At 41.1% G+C, this 21257-nt stretch overlaps 2 protein-coding genes and 1 long non-coding RNA gene across 3 annotated transcripts in view; 2 read left to right on the top strand and 1 right to left on the bottom strand.

Annotated features, from left to right (window-relative positions):
• The first annotated feature begins 312 nt into the window (after window positions 1–312).
• On the top strand, window positions 313–17580 carry IFRD1 (interferon related developmental regulator 1). Its single transcript, XM_054024073.1, has 12 exons — window positions 313–1740; window positions 5757–5861; window positions 6550–6631; window positions 7342–7466; window positions 7880–8037; window positions 9642–9692; window positions 9785–9963; window positions 10078–10186; window positions 12788–12922; window positions 14412–14540; window positions 15118–15213; window positions 16772–17580. Exons 1-12 carry the CDS (start codon window positions 1695–1697, stop codon window positions 16859–16861), a joined length of 1305 nt encoding a protein of 434 aa, XP_053880048.1. The 5' UTR covers window positions 313–1694; the 3' UTR covers window positions 16862–17580.
• The window catches only part of LOC128834916 (uncharacterized), a 9772-nt gene continuing 1446 nt past the window's right edge, over window positions 12932–21257 (bottom strand). Inside the window, exons 2-3 of the long non-coding RNA XR_008444525.1 lie at window positions 20019–20081; window positions 12932–14187 (exon numbers count right to left, since the gene is read on the bottom strand). This is a non-coding gene — a long non-coding RNA (uncharacterized LOC128834916). The remainder of the gene's footprint in view (window positions 14188–20018; window positions 20082–21257) is intronic.
• LSMEM1 (leucine rich single-pass membrane protein 1) overlaps window positions 20030–21257 on the top strand; it is a 16729-nt gene continuing 15501 nt past the window's right edge. The window contains exon 1 of the mRNA XM_054024096.1: window positions 20030–20783. The gene's annotated coding sequence lies outside the window, so the exon portion shown is untranslated. The remainder of the gene's footprint in view (window positions 20784–21257) is intronic.

Below are 21257 nucleotides of genomic sequence, written 5' to 3'. Positions count from 1 at the left end.
GAATATTAATTTAAATTGTTAAATTCTACACAACCAACTACAGCCCAAAACGGCAGAGAAATGATAGGTACTACCGTGATGTGTGGTATAAGACCCTATGTAGAATAGAATAGAATAGAATAGAATAGCCTGTAGATACCTTAATGGCAGAATAAACACAATAATGATGTTTTCCTTGTCTGGACTAGCAGATCTGTGCCTTTTGATTCTTTCTATGAACATTTTTGCCTTTTGTCATCTTTATCCATAATTAACATTCTATTTACATTTCACTTCCATTGAATAACTATTGTACATTGTATTAAGAACATCAAGTTACATTTATAATTGCTCTATTCGATTCTTGTACGTGTGCAGTGCTGGTCGCAGGATATGAGACAAGATGATATAATGTGAGGTAAAATCTTTTATTGGACTAACTTCTGTTGGTGACAGAGACAAGCTTTTGAGTCACACACAGAGTTCTTCTTCAGATCTGGGAAAGGTACTCCCAGCATCACGGCAAAACGCAAGGTGGAATGGTTCTATGGCATATGCATACATCTTTTCAGATGCCTCCACCCTCTCTCATTCACAATTGCGTGGATTGCCTTTCCTTCCATTCATGATCACATAATATCTCTGTGGCAATCCCATAGCAGATTAGTAGTTAAATATTCAATGTATTTTTAGCTGTCTTTAATGCGACATCGCAGCTGGATATGAGGAGAGCCAGACTAGCATCGTATGACCAGCCGATTCGTCTCCACCAGCCTCCGGTACATGTACTATAGTTGGGAACTGCTGCGTTATGGGGCTAAATTAAGACACATATAACACCATGCTACAAGCCATGGAAAGGGGGGAAAGGGAGAGCGCTCTGTTCACCTCATTCTCAGTGCTATTCTCCTCCCCTTGGTGGGGAGGGGACTGTACTGTGTGTGTTTCAGGAAGAGCCATTTTTACCATCTCTCCCCAGATCCATGAGCCCTAGCAGCACCAGAAGGCTCTGATCTGACTCAAGCGCCTGTGTGAGTCTCAGCTGTTTTACTCCAACCGCTCCACCCGGACCTGCGTGCGCTCCGCTCAGCAACATCCACTCAGCAGGTCAGACAGGGACACGCCTGTAGAGGGGAAGCCGACGTGCGCTCCACGGCGTCCTACCATAGCCCAGAGAGGCTGAGCCTACATTTCCCAGCATGCAATGATGTCCTGGGATGCTCTTACACACTACCAGCGCTGCCGCGGGAGGCTGTCCTTGTGAGCCTGAGGGGACTACACATCCCAACAGGCAACGCGCCACCATGATCGGCACCAGGCGCGTATGAGTCACGAGTCCTGTAAACCAGAGCTGATCATTGGTTATATCCGATTGACGTCAGCAATGAGTCACTCTGCCCGCCCCCTTAGCCCGTTTGGGTATAAAAGGGGCGTCGGCGCCGTCTCTTCGTCTTTAGCTCCAGGTGTCTGAGAGGAGAAAAATGCATCGATTCTGCTCACGGGCCTTCACGGGGATTTCTACCGCCACCACCGACTCGTCCTTCGCCTGCCTCCGCCAATCCCCTCCACTGCCTCGGTCCGGGAAGTCAGCCCCGCAGAGACGCTGTAGTAAAAAGCGCTCCTGCTTCTCCATCGGCTGATTGTCGCTGAGACCCGGGCGGGGGGGAACCGAGAGACCGAGACCCACAGAGGGGAGCTGCGCACCGCCGGTAGCCATGCCCAAGTCAAAGAAGCGAGGGAGCAACCACCAGCGCGGAGCAGGTAGGAGCCGCGAGGCATCCTGGGAGCGGTAGTTTTCTCCTGCGGCCTGTCCCAGGCTCTTCTGTTGGGCGCCGAGAACGAGAAACTACATTTCCCATGATGCGCTGGTGCTCGAGGGACGGGGGGTCTCGGCGGATGGGGGGCAGCCGGGCCTCGGCCAGCGGAGCCGCCCTGTCTGGCTACGCGGCCGGGCTTTGGGCGCGCTCCTCCTCGCAGGGTTCTCCGGGCAGGCGGCACCTGCTCGCCCCCCTTCCCGGGGCCGCCTGAGCGAGCCGCCCTATCTCCGCGGGGCTGACAGGCGCCTGGATTGGAAACCGCCACCTCACACACCCGCCGACGCATGCGCTGAACTCGCGCGTCACCTCTTCTGCCGCGGGCGGCGAGCTGCGTGTCCAGCGCGGCGCCGGAGGCAGGGCCCGTGGCAGCTGGGCCGCTCCCTCGCAGTGCGCTGGTGGCCCCTGAGCCGAGCTTGCCGTGCCCGGGGTCACCTCTGCGGATCCAGCGAGCAGCTCCAGGGCTGGCGTCACCGCTAATGGCCTGGCCCAGCCACGGGACTGGCCAGCCGCCTCCGCCTGCAACCTCGGGCCCGCCGCCCTGTGGTTGGAGTGTAGCACGTGCCCTATCGTCCGGGCTGGGGACGCTCGAGAAAATGCTCAGTGGGTTCCCCGGGCCCTTTATGTGCAGGTCTGTCATCCTGAATGAAGTGAGGGCGCCTGAGAGTTCTTGTTGCTAGGCTTCAGTTTCACTCTGGGAATGAAAGCTCGGTGTTCTGCCCCTCAGAAGCCCTAGGAGACTGATAAGGGCCTTGTTATGCCCGCTAGGAAATGAGAGCTCCAAAATTGTCTATTAGCTTGTGGAGAGGGACTTGATCATTGGGGATTGTGAACTCACCGGGATTGTGGAGCTGTGAATTATTTAAAAACTTCCAGAAGGTGGACAGTGCACTTTATTTTTCTGAAGTTGGCTTCTCATCTTAATTTTCACTTAATTAATGGTTTTCAGTCTTTTCCATGCTGAGACTCTGTAGGGATATGGGAGTGACAAGATGGTCATGCTCCCAATACTTGTTTGGGGTTCATGATCTTCTGTGTTGAAAAACCATGCACTAGATCAGGGGTAGGCATGTGAATTGATTTTTAGTGGCACTCACATTGCCTGAGTCCTGACCACTAGTCTGGGGGGCTCTGCATTTTAATTTAATTTTAAATGAAGCTTCTTAAACATTTTAAAAACACTTACTTTACATACAATAATAGTTTAGTTTTCTATTCTAGACTTATAGAAAGAGACCTTTTAAAATGTTAAAGTATTACTGCACGCGAAACCTTAAATTAGAGTGAATAAATGAAGACTCAGCATACCACTTCTGAAAGATTGCTTACCCCTGCACTAGATGGTAGTTTCTCACTCTGAGAGCACTTAACTGCTATTGTAGCACAGCTGCAGTTATGCCATTCTAGTGCTTCAGTTTAGACACCTATGCGAAGGGAAGGGGTTCTCCTGTTGGCGTAGGTAATTCACCTTTCCAAGAAGTGTTACCTGGGTCAACAGAAGAAGTCTTCTGTTAACCTAACAGTGTCTACATTGGGGATTAGGCCAACATCACTAAGTGTCTATGGGGTATGACGTAACTATGGCAATATAAATTCCCAATGTAGATCACTGGGACAACTTGGAAGCAGCTGATTTATGTGTCATGACTACCAAGTGTTAGTATGTGAATTTCATTCAATGTGCCTAATGTTCAAGGATATGGTAAGAACAGTGGAAATGAAGTGCTGCCTAAAGTAAATTGTAAATATTGTCTCAGGCTTTGGTAGTCAGATTAAAAAAAGGTTGATCTCAAATTGCAGTCAAAATCAACTGTATCACTAAGGTAAACTTTCTCTGTGAAATTGAAAGCACAAACATTGAGTTTAGAGCATTCTGCAAATGAAACACTTAAACTGTCAGTAATTTAAGTATGTATCTGTTCCACTGCTTCCAGCAGCACTTCAACATGAGATTAATTAAGGAATAATTGCTGTTACCTTTTGCACCTAAAAATGGCAGATCATCAGTTTGATACCATAAAAAGGGACAGGGTAAAGATGGACATTTGAGGAAAGTTGTAATTCATATGCTAACATTGACTTCACTATATCCATTTCCTCAAATTACTCACTGTGTGCTAATCATTATTTAATAACTGCTTAATGTCTGTAGGAAAGAAGCAAGTTCAAAACCCATTGGCAATTCAAAAATTCTGCAGCCATCTCCAGTGTCTTTGTTGCTTAAAGGACTTTTTCAGGCATCTTCCTAGTTATGACAGATTCATGGAACTCAGTGAAAGATTGTCTGCATTTTCAACATTTAGGTGACTTGGAAACAATGTGTTGTGTAAGCAAGGACTTTGATCAAACATCATTTATATTATACAGGCACTAAACTTCCAAAAACAATTGAAGGAGGTTTTGGAGGGACTTGACAGGTTACAGGCTTTTATTGCTATGTTGGAGGAAATCTGGCTTGAGCTGCTAATAAAGCTAGAATTGAACAAGAACAAAATTGGGGGGGAGGGAGGTGCTATAGAAACTTTGTTCTTGACATCAAATATGAAGGTCTGGGTTGAACCAAGACTAAAGGAGGCTTAAATGGGGCTGGAACATAATCCTGAATTCTGTCGTCCTCCTTGTAACATCGAGAATCATGTAAGGAAAGTCATGGATTGTACAGCCTGCTCAGGATCAGTCAGATTTGTATTTAGTGCACTTAGCTGGGTTTGGCTGAAATCTTGTATTATGCTAGGTGCTGAAGAAACAAGCTGCAATGAACTAAATAACGAGTTGCATTTTGTGTCATAAGATCGCTTGGATATTTTCACTGCCTTTTTTCAAGGAAAAAGTGGGGGGTTGATTTTGGGAAAATCACAACAGCAACCTCCCTTTGTTTGCATTGGCATGGACAGCCCTCTGTGCCTGTACCAAAAGCATATTTCTAGTTGGCTCATGGCTCAGTGTTGCCATTTACATGTTCCATGAGCAGCAGATATTGGGTTCTTAGTGTATTGTATTTCCAGAGGTATCTAGGCCACTCAGTGGCAAACTCATCTCCAACCTTTTCACAATTCTTTCTGTTGGATGAGTAAATTTTGCTATCGCATTAGTGTATTTGGTGGTGCTCTGCCTTGATATGTAAAGGACTATTGTGTATGTTTGAACATGTATAAAATATTCCCAGGCAAAACTTTAAAAGGCTGTAAGGTTGCATCAGGGCTTCACCCATCCAAAATGTTCATAATTTCATAGCGTAAGGGCAGAAGGGACCCTTAGATCATCTAGTTTGGCATCCTGTATATCATAGGCCACTAAATTTCATCGAGTTACCCATGTATTGAGCCCAATAACTTCTTTAGTTAAGGTATATTTTCCAAAATGGCATTCTTTATTGATGTGAAGATATCCAGAGATGCAGAATCCACCAGTTTCCTTAGTTTGTTCAGTGGTTAATCCACTCTTTAAAAAAAAAAACTAATTGTACCTTATTTAATTTTTATTAAAATAGAATTAAAAAAACAAGGAAATTCCACTATCTTTGACTGTGGACGTTGTATGTGTGAGCAGACTACATTTGCTAATTGTAGACATGTGCTGTTTGAAAGCCCAATCAAATACAATAGCTAGACACAGCCTTGACTGAAGGTGTAGCTCTTCCATAATTCTAAATTCCACCAGTACACTGAATACTCTGTATCATACCCTTTCATTATTCCTGCTACAAATCTGTGTATAAGTAGTTTTTAAGCCTAGGAAAGTATTCCCTGAACACCCTTTTATACCCTGGACCCCTAAGTAGGCCCAGGAAGAGATGGAAGACGGGGTCTGTAGGGAGGAAAAACAAACTTTGACATTGTAGTCCCTTATTTCTCCCTACTTTTTGCATGGGGTCAGGGAGAACAGGGGGCAGGGCAGCAATCTATGGAGTGGCAGTGTTTTCCAAATATGGAAGTAGTCACTAAAGTGTTTTTTTTTTTTAAGGTGGTCAGCACAGAAATGTGCAGCCTTTCAGTGATGAGGATGCATCAATTGAGACTATGAGCCACTGCAGTGGCTTCAGTGACCCTGCTAGCTTCACTGAAGAAGGTATGTTTTTGATTTTGATCTATGCATCTTGTGAAAGAATTTCTTTAGAAACAAAATTGATGTTTCTGACACATGCCTCTTATCTAATCTTCAGTCACAAACAGTGCAGTAATCTTTCAAATAACCAAAAAATTGGGGTTCTCAGGGCATTGCTGACCCCCATTTTATAGCTATTTTAAGAGGTACCATTAAAGTATTTACAGATAAATGTACAACATGTTCCATAAGACTTTTAAACCTCCTGTGGTTTCTTTATTCTGTGAGTATACTATGCTAATTTCTAAAGCAAAGTTTAGATTTAATCAGAAATTGATAATGCCTTTATTCAGATATAACTTTACCACCTGTCTCAGGAACAATAAGAGGACCTAAGACATCAGCCCTCATTCATTCATGACAGCTGCTTCATGCTGAAATCTATATGTACAAACAACTCAGTCAGAATTGATTGGCTACTAAAACCAAATACCTTTCCATAGTGTCAATCGGCTATAACCAGGTCCCTCTCCTGGGTGTCATTCTACTCCTGTAATATCCCACGCTTGTTGCTAAGGTCCCTGTTACCTGAAAAAAAGTGGATGTTGTGATATTTAAATACAGTAATCCGCTTCTCATACTATACATTTCTAATGATCTAAACATGAACGTTGTAATGTGCATTAGGATTAAATTATCTTGTATACATTAGGACCTGAAGTTGATGAAGAAGCAACTCAAGAAGACTTCGAGTACAAGTTAAAGGGATTCATTGACCTTCTCTTGGACAAGAGGTATAGGGTGTTTGGAAACAATGCACTTAAGCATCACCAATCTTCGCTTGACTTCTCTAATACAAATTAGTGATGTGTTGCTGCCCCATAGAAACTTAACCTATCTTTCTGTTGCATAGTTGCTAAAATCACAGTTTAGCAATCCATACTGGGGGCTTGATTCTCCTCTCCTATGAATCTGGAATAGTTTCCCTGGAGTCAGTGGTATTTGATGTAAACTAGAGAAGTAGGCCTGGCTTTTTTTTACTAATACAAATTTAAAATGCTTGTGTACTGTCAGATCAGGTGCGCTGTTCAAGTAAATTGGTCTTGCAAAATTGCTTGCCTCAGAAAAGCAACTTAATTGCACACAATGTTAACATGATAAAGGATGGGTGAGTTTTTCTGGGCGGATAAGCTACCATTAGTTTTGCAGTGCTGCATTAAGCATATGCCACAGCCTTCAACCAAAGTTTTTACCCCTGTGCATTCTAGCTGAGGAAAGAGGTGAAGGAAAATAAACCAAGCTGTAAATGAGGAGTTGGTCTGCCCAGAAGATTTGTTCAACAACTGTGCTAAATGTTTCTACTTAATTCATAGGACTTCTGTAGATTTTGACAGCACCAGGTAGATGTAATGTACACTGCTTTAAAAGTGTACTAAAGCAAAGCTTTCAGCTTTAGCTTACATGAAGAGGTATTTGTATCAATCTATATTATTCCTCCCAACAGTGCGAAGACAAGACAAGCAGCTCTTGAAGGTCTTAAAAATGCTCTGACTTCTAAAATACTATATGAATTTATCCTGGAAAGGAGAATGACTTTAACTGATAGCATTGAACACTGCATAAAGAAAGGTAATAAATGCTTGTACGCTACTGGAAGGTAATGGAACTATAGGATAGGGACTGATTTGTCATACCACTATAGTGTTAACTGATGAGATGAGACTTCTTAGTATTTTACAGAAAATTTTAGTTGATCACATACATTTGTTAGCTAAGCTTCTCTTGTCCTAAGTTAGACGTTAGTGAGCATTTATTGCTCTTTGATCATTGAGCTACAAAATTATGTTGGCTTTTGCTTCCTTCCTGTTGGCTGGAATTAGTGACAACCTAGTACCAGTTCCAGTGCTGTTTTCTTCATTTGGGTTTTGTTTAAGATACAGCATGCTTCATTGCTGGATCTCCCTTTATGAACCTCTAAATGTGTGATTCAGTGCAGGATAAAATCCGCAGGTGATCACTCAATGTATTTCCTTATTCTGTAGGTAAGAGTGATGAACAGTCCGCAGCGGCAAGGCTGGCATGTCTTCTCTGTGTGCAGTTGGGGTCGGGAATTGAAAGTGAAGAGATCCTTAAGACCCTTGGACCAGTTCTCAAGAAGATAATCTGTGATGGAACAGCTAGTATCCAGGCTAGACAGGCTGTAAGTATAAAACGTACTGGGCTATAGAAGAGAGGTAGTACAACAGTTTAAAGCTTTGGTACTTTGCTCTTTCCTTTGCTGCCAAAATACAGACTACTTCACTGATGTGTTAATGCAAGCCTATAATTTAATTCTTGCACTAATGTACACAGGTGTTGGGCTGCCAGAAGCCTTCAGTGATGGCATGAGATTTGAGAATTGGTGTTTGTTTCACTCATTGGCTTGAAAGAGCTGCATGTTGATTTTCACTTTAATTTCTGCACCTATCATTCTTTTCAGTACCAAAGCATTTTTTGTCAGTCATGGAGAGCCATGTTCTGTGGAAATTGGGACATCATGTAAAGTATCTTGGTTCCTTTGTGCTTTTTCTATCACGAAACTCTGGTTACATTTTATGTGACTAGGCATTGGTCAGTCAGTTCTTCCTTCAGTTTGGACTGTTAATAGGTCTGTTCTGGACTACATTATCAATGAGACTCCTACCATGAATTAGGTGTGAGACAGTGCATGGTCCTTTCACTTCTAGAATTCCTATTGTATTGCCTGTCTACTAGGATTATTTTAAATGTTTCCTGAAACAGTATACAGAGTCCACAAATATTTATGCAAGTTGTAAAACTTGTGGGATATAAGTATAATTATACCTAGCAGAAAAGGGTGTAAAATTGCATGCCCTCCTCAAGTCAAGGATCCCTTTTTGGTAAGGATGGTAGCCTCAAACCCAAGTACAGAGAATCCACCTGTGCCTCCGTTCCTGCACCTACCAAACTATTAACTAAAAGCCCCTTCAAAGCAGTAGCCATGGCTGCTAATGATACTGGATATTTCTGTAACTTTAATGTCTTGAGTTTGTTGAGCTAGTCCCATCTAACTCTTGCATCCACTTTTGTACAACTGGTTTGCCTGTTTTGTTGTTGTCGTCAAGTAGTGTCAAAACAAAAGTTTCTAGCTTGACTATGGTTGCAACAAAGCACAACTGAAACACTGCTTTAAAAGTAAAGCAGCCCTAGTATTTAATACAGATGTTTAGGAAGAGCTTGAATTGCCTTTGGGTGTTAGAAAATGATACCCACAAGAATCTGGAAAAATGTACCACATTGAGCTGGTGAGACTACACATAGAGTAGACCCTTAAAATGCCGTTTATCAGAATTCTGGAAAATCCTTCCCCCAGCAGTGAGTAGACACCAGCCATCCCTTTTATTTCATTGTGAAACTTGTAGTTCATAGTAGTGAGCTTTTACTTACTCTTCTAATTTAGCTAATCAAGTGAAAGGCAGGCTATATACAGCTCTTGTAACTGGCAATGTATCTCTCTTTGTTTAGAGGTACATACATCCTCAGAAGTGCAAATACTTATGCAGAGCAGCATATGTTGTAAAGCGGGCCAGATATAGCTATGAAGCGAAAAATATGAGGGAAGAGTTCATTGTGAGTTCATTCTGTTTAAGGAATGGTTCCATGGGCACTCCACATAGAACTTATTTATACTAGCAGTTGGAGTAACAAAGACCAGAGTTTAAAATTTTGGAACCTTGTCAGGTCTGGTAGAATCAACATTAAACTAGGAAATACTGACTTGTTTTACTTCTCTTCCATGTCTAGAGTGCAACCTGCTTGGGAGTTTGCTGTTTCATAGTCACTGATGATATTACTGTAAGGATAAACACTTAACCCTTTATATCAAGTTTTACACAAATTTTAATAATTGAATTTAGCCATTTACACTGCTTTTTTTTTTAAACCAGGAACTGTATTCAACTATGGAGTGTCTGGAAAACATATTCACAAAATGGTATCAGAGAGAGAGCGACACTAATGGCATTTCTAGCACCCACAACACAGTGCTTCACATCAGTGCACTTTTAGCATGGACTCTGTTGCTGACCATCTGCCCAGTGAGCGAAGTGAAGAAAAAACTTGAAATGTATGTTCCTTTCCTGGAAGGCAACTTCTACAATGAACTGTTATTTTGCTTAATGTTGCTTTATTGTAAAAATCGCTCTTTACAGATTAATAAAATGTAGCTCATTTTTTCTAGGCACTTATACAAACTTCCAAACCTCTTATCTTGTGATGATGTCAACATGAGAATTGCTGCTGGAGAAACACTAGCTCTTCTGTTTGAACTGGCACGAGAAACGGAAGCTGTAAGTATAATGGATTTAGCTGTAACAGGTTTCTTGCATTGAGATTGTTGCAAACTAGCATAGCATCTTTCACATAGCATCCCTAATTCCAGAGGACCACCTCTTACAATCTAGTTGTATCTGTCTGCGCATTCTATAAACACTCCACAACTTAAAATAATGAAGAAAAATGTATCTAAACTTAGAAGACACACTAGAGCAGGGATCAGCAACCTTTGGCACGCAGGAAGCAGCCTGGGCTGGACCACCTCTTCCTGCAGCCCCCATTGGCCTGGGATGGTGAACCACGGCCAGTGGGAGCCGCGATTGGCTGAACCCGTGGACTCTGCAGGTAAACAAACCGTCCTGGCCTGCCAGGGGCTTAACCTGATGGGCTGCATGCCAAAGGTTGCTAGTCCCTGCACTAGAACTACTCCAATTAAAACAAGCCTCCTTGTGCTAGCCCTCCTATTATCTCCCTGTGATAACTCCAGGGCTGCTGGAATGCTAGTCAATAAAATCTGATACTGACATCTAAATAACACTTTTTTAAAAAAAATGCAAAGAAAAGAAATGTAGATTAGCATTTTGTACCCCAACAAACCATGGTAAAGGGGGCATTTAGTACAGACTCTTACCCTTTTCAGCTTCCCCAAATCTGGCAGTTCCAGGGACTCCCAGAAAGCATTGCTGTGTGCTGTCACAGTTGCAATGAACTCTTGAGTTTAGACAGTATCTTGAGTAGGGGGTTTTCCATTTCCTTATGTTGCCTCAAAGGGGGGTACCCCAGGATGAAGAGATTAGTAAAACATCATTATGGGACTTGCCTGATGCTTTTGAACAATTTCTTGGCATCTGAAAGTAGATTGATGCATTTTGCCAGTTGCAACTTTGGAGGAAGACTTTTAAGGTGTTAATTACATATTTATGTTGTGCTACTGAGGTTGTGATTGGTATATTTTCGTTGTGGTTTACCTTTGCACTGGATGGTTAGATATTTTAAGTAACTTGTAATTTGTCTTTTAATGTTGCCTTATAACAGACTTAATCTGTTTCGTTGCCCTTCGGTGTAATGTGCCTTAACTTCTTAACTGTTTTTTGACAGCAGTGAAGAAAATAGTCTCCAGTTATCCATGGGCACAGCTTGGGAGGGCTGCCAGAAGGGCGGCTGGCAAAGCACATCAGCCTTGACCAAGCTAGAACATGGTCTGAGAGGGAAGGGTAACTGTAAATGAGTCAGGATACCAAGCACAGTAACTTCACATGTACCTAAATTGTGCTGCTTTTTGTAGTGCTTCTAAATACGGGAGGTAGTTGGTTGCAAGATCCTAGCTATGGAAGGCTACTTTGAAAGGGCTTGACTGTGAAAGTGAAGTTTAGGCCTGGCAAGGTGAGTCTAGAGCTTGCAGACACATTGCAAGTGAAGAAAAGAGTTCAAGTGACTGAAATTTTGGTTTGAATGTAGTTGGCTTTGATAAAATAATATAAATATGCATTCTTTAAGATCTTAAAACACTTCCTTTAAGAAAAGCACTTCAGTTCATATGCAAGTTACCCAGTTCAGTAGCTTGTATAATAAGCAGAATTTATGACAAAAGGGTTCTCGTAGCCCATCTGATGCTAATCTTATCTACACTACTCCCATTCATGCAAGATTTTTACTACATTCCTTGCTCTTATTTAGCATTCATTCTTTCAAACTACATGCAGTATTCACTCTTAAATTTACCAACTTAATCACAGGATCAGATGACACTAAGTATATTTGTGTGGTGTGGTATATGGAGCAGACTGGGAGGACACTGAAGTAAAATGAGATTAAAAAATTACAACGACAAAGAAGGAAATAGAAACACACAGAAGACAGCTATTAAATAGAGTAGTGCCTAGGAGCTGCAGTTAAGGTGCAGGGTTCTGTTTTAGGCATAGTTAAAAAATGAACAGCTGGTCCATGCCACAAATATCATGCTATCAAAGTAAAACTATCATTTGAAAGAGTAATGTAAATAATGTGGAATGGGTAAAAAGACAAAACGATGCACTTGTAGTTGGTTAGGAATTAATCTGGCCTCCATAAACTGTTCAGTTTTAGTCTTAAAAAATTAGAAATCCCCTTTGTAAGCTCTGGGCTCCCTTTCCAAACTTAATTTAACAGTAATAAATGGCATTAAACATCTTAAGTCAACTGTCAGTATCTCCACAATCACCCCAAAACTTAATTATCCCATGCCAGTAAGCATCTCCTCGACTCCAAGTGCCAGAGAACATAACAGTACAGCATGTCCAGAGGGTTAACAAATCTAGGCACTAGCAGGCCAAGTGGGGCGTTTGTTCCATAATCCAAGGGCCTCACAAGAGACCTTGTTGGCAGCTGCTTTCATATTGAGGGAGCTCCACATTGAATGCTTCAGCTGACAACTGTACCAGCAGGTGCAAACAGGTCATACTTGGGTAACTGGACCCTGATCACTTAACTTTTTAAGTACAGTTAATATATTTATTTTACCTTATAAATGCCTTATGATCCCAAATGACAATACTGTGGGAAAAGTTGATGTATTACCACTTAGAGAAAAATTGTGTGAAGACCAGAAACTGAAACATCTCCTTTCGTCTGGCTAGGATTTCTTTTATGAAGACATGGAACTTTTAACACAGAAACTGAGGGCCCTGGCTACAGATGGAAACAAGCACCGTGCCAAAGTAGACAAAAGAAAGCAGCGATCTGTTTTCAGAGATGTCTTGCGAGCAGTAGAGGTACTCTTGATTACTTTGAAAATACTCCTCTGTAAAGTAAAAAGTGGCAAACAATTTATAAAACAGTTGTATGAACACTAGACCATTGAAAAACTTGCTTACAATTTTAGATGAATTTTGAACATAAGCTCCAAATAACTTCCATTTTCAGGTTCTTAACTCATTAAGAATTAAAGCAGGATTAGTGTTAACTACAGCTTTCAAAGGTTCATGGTTAGTAATCTAAAAAGGATCCAAAGGTTAACTAAAAAAACCTCATTTTTAGATTGGAAATACAAACCTGACTTCCATAGTGGATATATGATGTTCTATAAAATGGATAAAACATTGCAATATAAATGTTAAGTGCCCCTTTATTCAATATACTGAGTTTTTGCTGTGAGACTTGTCCTTTACTGTCAAACTCTGATTTTTCTGAATTGTTCTAAAATCTATCCGTTCATTAGCAGGATTACTGGCTTGCAGTATTCAGCTGTTGTGTGGATTCAGTTTATAATTGCTCCACTCCAAGAGCTTAAAGAATTGTCCTTTACAGCACATCTCCATGCTTAGATTAACATTGCTGTAGGGAACACTATGGAATATCATTGCTAAAAGCTCTGGACAGTAACTTTCAGCTCTTCACCAACAAAATGTTCACGAGTAATTAAGCCGCATAAGTTTGACTTTATGTAACAAATCATGAGCTTGCATTTCATTGGTAAGTTAGATGACCCTCGAATCTTTAACTGGGCAAAATCAGGTCAATACCAGCTAAATGGAATATTGTACTTTCAAACAGTCAAAAGTTCTCAGCAGTGAATGTAGCTCTGAGAAAGAAATTAACTCCTAATAGGATGGGATGCTTACACTATGTCAGGAGTAATTGCCAGTTACATAAATACAGAAGAAGGTGACTTGGTCACTAACAGTCCCAAAAATGAATTAGAGAACGTTCTTTACTTAAGGTCTTAGATTGGCACCCATACCTGCATTATCTGAAATTCATACCCATAAGTATGGTTTGCATTAAAATACAGCATTTTAAAGGGGGTTATAAAATTTCCTTTTCAACAGTGTTAAGACCTTGCCTGGATCTTTAAAGATCCACTGAGACCTGACTAATTTACAGATGCAAACCAAGTGAACCAAATCCCATGGACAAAGCCCATATCAAGTGAACATTTCTTTTGATCGTCTACTTACGTATTCATACTTACATCATTGTCCCTTCTAATGTTACCTGTAGCAGCATAAATGGTCTTAAGATTCAGTCCTGCATCAACCTGTCAAGTAAAATCAGCAATTGTACTATACATGCATATCAGGTTACTTTACAGAATAAATGATTCTTGTCCTTATTTTGTGTAGGATCACTCACTGAAAGGAAAAGTACACTAGTTCTTAACATGCATAAGCTTTCTATATTACTTCTATCTGCATAGGACTTTTTCTAAATCAGGGGTTTTGGTAATGTAGTCTTCATGTTTTGTCTTTGATTTTTGGACAGGAGCGTGACTTCCCTACAGAGACTGTCAAATTTGGACCTGAGCGCATGTATATTGACTGCTGGGTTAAGAAACACACATATGATACCTTCAAGGAGATTCTGGGATCAGGGATGCAATATCATTTGCAGGTGAGCTGTTATTTTCACACAATTTCCTGTCTGGCCACTTGAGTAATTGTTTTCTATAGGAATTTAGCCAGTGATTTGTTAAAGATGTTTACCAATTTAAGAATAAAGCAACATGTCTTGAATTATAGCGATGGTAAGCTGGTTCTAAAGTAACTTTCTATTTTCATTCAAATTTTGTAAAGAGAAGACTAAGGGTTTTTTACACTGGACCAGATTATCCAGTGTGATCAATCCTAAATGGCCAGCTGAAAATGCCCCTTGCAGAAGGGAAATCACTTCTGGTGTGGCTTACACCAGCCCACGCCAGTGTGGGTAATATGGCATCGAGGTCAGGGCGTTGCAGAATCAGTAAGCTGTAGCTGGCTCTCTGACAACTCCTGTGCTGAGCATTGATTGTCTGATGCAAGCAAGAATTGAGCTCTGATTACGTATAATAAAACGATGGTGGGGGACAGTATTCAACAAGTGTAAATTACCTGTATGGACTCAGTGTTATGTAATTTAAATCTCAAGATTAAAGCTGTTACAGTATTCAATATAGAACCTTGGTTATTGATGTGTTAATTTTTTTACTCAGTCCAATGAGTTTCTTCGGAATGTGTTTGAACTTGGACCACCAGTAATGCTTGATGCTGCAACTCTTAAAACAATGAAGATACCCCGTTTTGAAAGGGTATGTTATCACACCTTAACTGTATCACTTGCACTTACCCCCCTATCGTATTCCTTCTGGGAATTAAATAACATTCAAAATCTGAACAGTTGAACTGCTGCCATTTTATAGTCAACCTGCTACAAATGTTTAGTTAAATGAAAAATGGTTGTTTTGGGGTGCTTCACAAACACATTCTGTCCCGGCCTGAGTTTTAGGTTCACTCTTGTGACTGAAGAGCTACTAATGAGAGCTGTATACACTTGGACACCTTTCACATGGGGGTACAGCACTTTCTTCTGTCCCTGGATGGTCCTGATATGTTACACTGGAGTGTGACAGCTGAAGCCTATGGAAAAGCTTCTGACCTCAGACATGAAAGTTGTTTAACTCTCTCCCAGTAAAGCTTGTATAATGGAACTCATGGCAACTAGGAGACCTAGCTATTCATGAGAAATGGTCCTGACAGAATCTTCCAAACTTCTGTAAAATGACATTGAGAATGCATGTTGTGGTGTGGAGTATAGGATTCGTGCTGGTATGGCTTTAGGGTGATTGGGTAATCCTTGTTTTGGCACTCTCCAACAGTGTGGCCATTCTATATTTATACCTATAAAACTTACTGTACCATTTTATGTATCCAAAACTCACCTACAACAGATTAGGATCCACACCAATTGGATGTGTAGTATAACCTTTCAGAGAGGCAGGAGGAGGGTTTTCTTGACCGTTAATACTAGAATATTAAGAATAGATGTTTTCTAGCCATAATCTGATTACTCAAATTTATTTAAACACTGTTATGGAGCAGTGTTGTCAAACACCCAGCCTGTGAGTCAGATCAATCAAACTTCATGTATTTGTGGTATGCATGATATTCAGAAGTCATGTAAAATACTTCCTAGCTTTGTGGGTTGTGAAGATCACTTTCCCAATATCTACAGTGGAAAACTGATGCAGAGTTTTCCTGAATCTGAAACTAACTTGGTAGGGAAATTAACTCTAACTTTAAAGCTTAAATGACTGATACTGTGAGAATTTGCTGTGCATTGAGGACAGTATGTAGTCCTAAATCATTCCTTGGCCTATGGACCATAGTTAAACATTGAATTTTGTCCTTTTCACAGAATGAGTAACACTTGTTTGGGAGCCCTGAAGAAATAGTCAGATCTGTTAAATGTTAGAAGCCAGACAAGGAGTAAAACTTTCAAAAGCATCAAGTTGCTTTGAGTGAAATTTAGGAACTTAAGGTCCTTTCATTGAGACTTAGACTCCTGAATGCCTGTCATCTTTTCTATTTTGAAAAATTTTAGATCTTATTTCCATATGGTGACACTCAGGCTTATTTAGTGGCAGTTCTCCTTTAATCTGTTTGTTAGATCAGTATGTGCTAAAATCTTGAAACCTATGACCTTCCTTTAACATAAAATTTGTATTCATTTTGTACCACTATTTTGACACAATCTAATGACATTTAAATCATTTAAAATGCTTTACATCCTAATTATGTAAAGAACCTAAACTAGTTTAGGCATAGATATTTCAAACATCTGACTAAATCTTATCTTTCACTTTGTAGCACTTGTACAACTCTGCAGCATTCAAGGCTCGAACAAAGGCTAGAAGCAAATGTCGTGACAAAAGAACAGATGTGGGTGAATTTTTCTAGATCTTCCATGTGGGATCCAAGGTTGAAGACTTTGATAATTTCACAATTTTCTATAAATGTAACTGTTGTAACCTTGAAATTTGAGATTTAATTTATATATCCACATAGCTTAGACTTTGCACAGGGATAATATCTAATGTATAGTATCTGTAAATGTTATGCATGTTATAATTGCTTTAGTTGTGTGTACTGTGTGTGTGTATACATATAGAATTGGTTGATCTAAAATTGGATGGAAATGTAACTTGTAACACTTATGCAGGATCAAAATCACTCATGAATTTGGTAAACATACCAACAATTCAGTTGTTAGATGGTGCTGAAAGCTATATGTATTAAACTGCCAAAATTGTCTGACCCAGCTCATCTTGGATTGGTGTTAATACAGCGATGAAATTACATAGAAGAGCAAGTTGTCTTGATAAGAAGAGTAGAGGACCAGGACAAACATGCCTCTGGAACAGCTGCTATTTCTTTGTGTTCAATTATACCCTGTAATTTTAATACTTTTTTAAACTGGCTGATGGACTGACAAATGGCACAAGATATGACCTTACTATACTATACCAGTGCCATGAAGTCCTGCTGTTGGCACTTAAAATGAAGTAGTAAATAACACAAACCTACTTGACTATATTTAACTTTAAAAGTGGTGACACATTTTACATATGCTTGTATAAGACTGTTCCATCTTTGGAATAAAAATCTTTCTCACTGAAGTCTTTTCAGATGTGGTTGTTATACACCTTGTCTAAAAGTAAATGAGATCAGATAACTACACACTTAGTTTTTTCATTTTATCCCTAGAAATGATATAGTAGCTATAAAATATATTATAAAAGTATGCGTCACACAACTAGCATTGGCATGACCCAACTTCAGGATTGAGTACTCAAACTTAGTCTGAAAGCTCAATCATAACTCTGTCCACTCAATCTATGCCTTAAATTTGTTTAACTTATTCCCCTGGATCCTCCAAGTTGATATCAGTAAGGTCAGCTGTATGATTATATACCTTTTTTCTGTAAAATATGGTGCTGACAGTAGCAGGCCAGATGCCTTACAAAATCCTAGTCATGCCAATACTGTGGAAACATTTATATGGTTATCAAGTGAAGTTCACCTTACCTAAAGAAATAATTAAAGGAAGATGAGGAACAGCAAAGAGAACTCCCATCAACTGCCTTCATTTCATTCACCTGCTATAGAGTAACATGACTGGTGTTCAAACTATCATTCAATTAGATAAAAGAAAATTTAACTCTAAAGAGTAAGGAGGGTAAACTCAAATTGGCTGGTGATGGGTTGTACCTGGCAAACAGCCATAAGTGCATCAGAAGGAAAAACTTGGATTTAGCAGGTTCTCTAAGTATAACTGAAGATATGAGCCCACCTGTGGGGAAAGTTAGGGTGAAACTTAAGAATGAGGATTTTATCTGCATTCTTCACAAGATTAGCATAGGTTTGCATCACATTTCTAATTGAGTGGTTATGATAGCCTTTTTAGAGAATAAATCTCTTTAGTGTGTAGACTTAACTGGTTGTTGACTGCTTCATGCTTTATCTTCACAGTCCATGATTGATGGATTCAGTGATGGGTCCTCAATCACTTTTTAAGGACTCTTAAGTCCTTGTCCCTAACCACAGTAAATAGTGTATTAGAAAAATGTCTGTCTAGTGTTGTGTCCTGTCTGACAGCACCAGACTAGATTCATCTCATTTCACAAATTTTTGTGATAAATTTGATACCACCTGCTGATCTACCTGTGCCCCAAAGCAGGCACGTTGGTGGTCTGACTTTTATCCTATTTCCTGCCAAGTGTAGATACTGTTCTTAGGCTCTTCAGTCTTACTGAGCAATTTGTTTTAATATTTAACAGTGCATTCTACAGTGTAGTTATTCATTATAAGTAACAGCATGGGTTTGTCAAGAACAAATTGTCAAACGAACCTAGTAGCTTTCTTTTGACAGGGTAACAAGCCTTGTGGATGTGTGTGTGTGTGGGGGGGAGGGGGGACGGCAGTAGATGTGTATCTTGACTTTAGTAAGGCTATTAATACTGGTCTTGCATCATGTCACAAACTAGGGAAATACAACTAGATGGATCTACTATAAGGTTGGGTGCATAACTGATTGGACAATTTCCCGGAGAGTAGTTATCAGTGGTTCACAACCATGATGGAAGAGCATATTGAATGGGGTTTCTCAGGGGTCAGTTCTGGGTCTGGTACTGTTCAATATCTTCATCAATTATTTAGATACGGGCATTGAGAGAGCACTTGTTGACAATACCAAGCTGGGAGGGATTGCAAGTGCTTTGGAGGGCAGGATTAAAATTCAAAATGGTCTCAAAGTGGTGTTCAACCTGTGGCCCACAGGCTACATGCAGCCCCATTCACATTCAGCTGTGTATGGAAAATAAATAAATAAAATGTACTGCTCTGGGCTGGCAGTGGGCGGGGCTGGCTGAGGGGGGAGACAGTGTCTTGTAGCCTGCACTGGCATTCTTGCCAACACGGTGCTGGTGAGTGCTGCAGGGGGTGGGAGAGTGGATCTGGGGGTAGGTTTGGGGGGAGGAGGGTGCTGCAGCACCCCCAGGTCTTAGGTGAGGCTCTGCTCCTGGCCCCCCTTGGGTCCTGTCTGCTGGCCTGCACTGGGCGCTCCACTCCTGGCCCCGCTGTGGGCAAGGACACTGGGCATAGGGGACTGTGCATGGTTTTGAGGGAGGGATGCTGTGGTTCTCAACCTGCGCTGTATATGCGGCCCACGATACAGAAGTTGAGAACCACTGATCTTAGACCAGTGGTTCTCAAACTGTTTTTTTCCATGGACCACTTGAAAATTGCTGAGCGTCTCAGCGGACCACTTAATGAGCTTTCCAAATGTTGTTTGTACCATTAGCTAGCTATTGTCTAAAAAGCGCTAAATATTAAAAAAAACTAACGTTTTTTGTTCTACAAATGAAAGCACACAACTTGTATTTAAATATCAGTAGTTTTATCTTTCAAAGGCGATGGATGTGTCCTCTTTCCCCCACCACAACAGCCCCAGCCCTGGAGCTGGGGAAAGTCGCCTCTTTCTCTGGCTGCTGCAGCCCTGCACATTTCAAATTCCCCTCCACCACCTCTTCTCCCCTCACTGCCCCTTCCCACTTACCCTCTAGTCCCTCCAAGGCCACCATGTCACCTTACATATGTGTGTTCTCCAGGGTTCAGGCACCTAATTAGTGGAGACAATGTAGATAAATCTCTGATAATTTTCATATGACTTTACATTGTGCCTCTTCATATAACCTTGTGGTGGGTCTACCCACGTGTGACCTCTGTTTTCATGGGACTTTGTATCAAAGCCTCATTTAGAAACTTTGCATTGCCCTTGGTATAATATTATAGCCCCTAAGGATAGAATAAGATAGAAAAATTTCTTTTTGCTAGCAGTAGAACAAGAGCTCTCCCCGCCCCCACCCCACTCTTAATCAATTGCCCTGTTAAATGAATGAGGTGTGGATGAGCAAGGCATGGAAGGCAGCACCTCCAGACAGCCTCAACTATTGGAGAGGGGCTGGGAGCCAGACCCAAGGACAATAAAATGTGTCAAGTGGGCTCATTAAAGACAAGCAGACATACCGATGGCCTCGGGGGTTAGAAGCAAGCACCTTCTTTTGGAAACACCCTCTTTGCAGCATTGGGACAACACTCAAAAGAAAGCAGCACAAAGGACCAATGGACACAGACACAGAGTTTGAATCTGGTCTAGATTTGCATAAGAGGAAAGCTGCTATAAAAGTGAGGTGTCTTGCAGAGGACCCCGGGTCTCGTCTTGTCAACATGGGAGCATCGATCCGGATCGGCAGAAGTCCGGCTCCACCCCATCCCCCATCTAGCTCACCTGGCCAGTGAAGTTAAGGGGAGCAACTAATTGGTAACAACAAGACGGAGTGTGTTTGTGTGTGTGTGTGAGTGTAAGTGTAGTATATTATATGCATATGATACAGTGTTAAGGAATACATGTATTACTAATAAATGTGGCGTTTTGCCTTATTCCCCCTGAAAAGATCCTGTGCAGTACTTTAAATACAACACCACACCTGCATTGCCCTTCATTCTCTTGTGTGTGGCTGTCCAAGCGCGCACCTTAGAGGGAACTATCCATGGACCACCTGAATGGAGCTCGGTTCGTGGACCACAGTTTGAGAACCTCTGGTCTAGATAATACTTATTCCTGCCTTGAGTGCAGGGAACTGGAATAGATGACCTCTCGGTCCCTTCCAGTCATACAATTCTTGTTTATTGCCTTTAGTTCTGACTGCCTTGTTTGTTAGAGAATAGTGTAACTATGTGTCTTCTGACTTTTAGTATCAGAGGGGTAGCCGTGTTAGTCTGAATCTGTAAAAAG

This window comes from Malaclemys terrapin, chromosome 1, assembly GCF_027887155.1.
Source record: "Malaclemys terrapin pileata isolate rMalTer1 chromosome 1, rMalTer1.hap1, whole genome shotgun sequence".
NCBI classification, from domain to species: domain Eukaryota; kingdom Metazoa; phylum Chordata; order Testudines; family Emydidae; genus Malaclemys; species Malaclemys terrapin.
This window is presented reverse-complemented; position numbering and strand designations above follow the sequence as displayed.

Bases quoted from the DNA above. Each gene is read 5' to 3' on its own strand.
- IFRD1 (XM_054024073.1), top strand. From the start codon at position 1,695: ATGCCCAAGTCAAAGAAGCGAGGGAGCAACCACCAGCGCGGAGCAG. The intron at 6,632-7,341 runs GTATAGGGTGTT...TCCTCCCAACAG, and splicing joins GACCTTCTCTTGGACAAGAG to TGCGAAGACAAGACAAGCAG. The intron at 10,187-12,787 runs GTAAGTATAATG...TCGTCTGGCTAG, and splicing joins TGGCACGAGAAACGGAAGCT to GATTTCTTTTATGAAGACAT.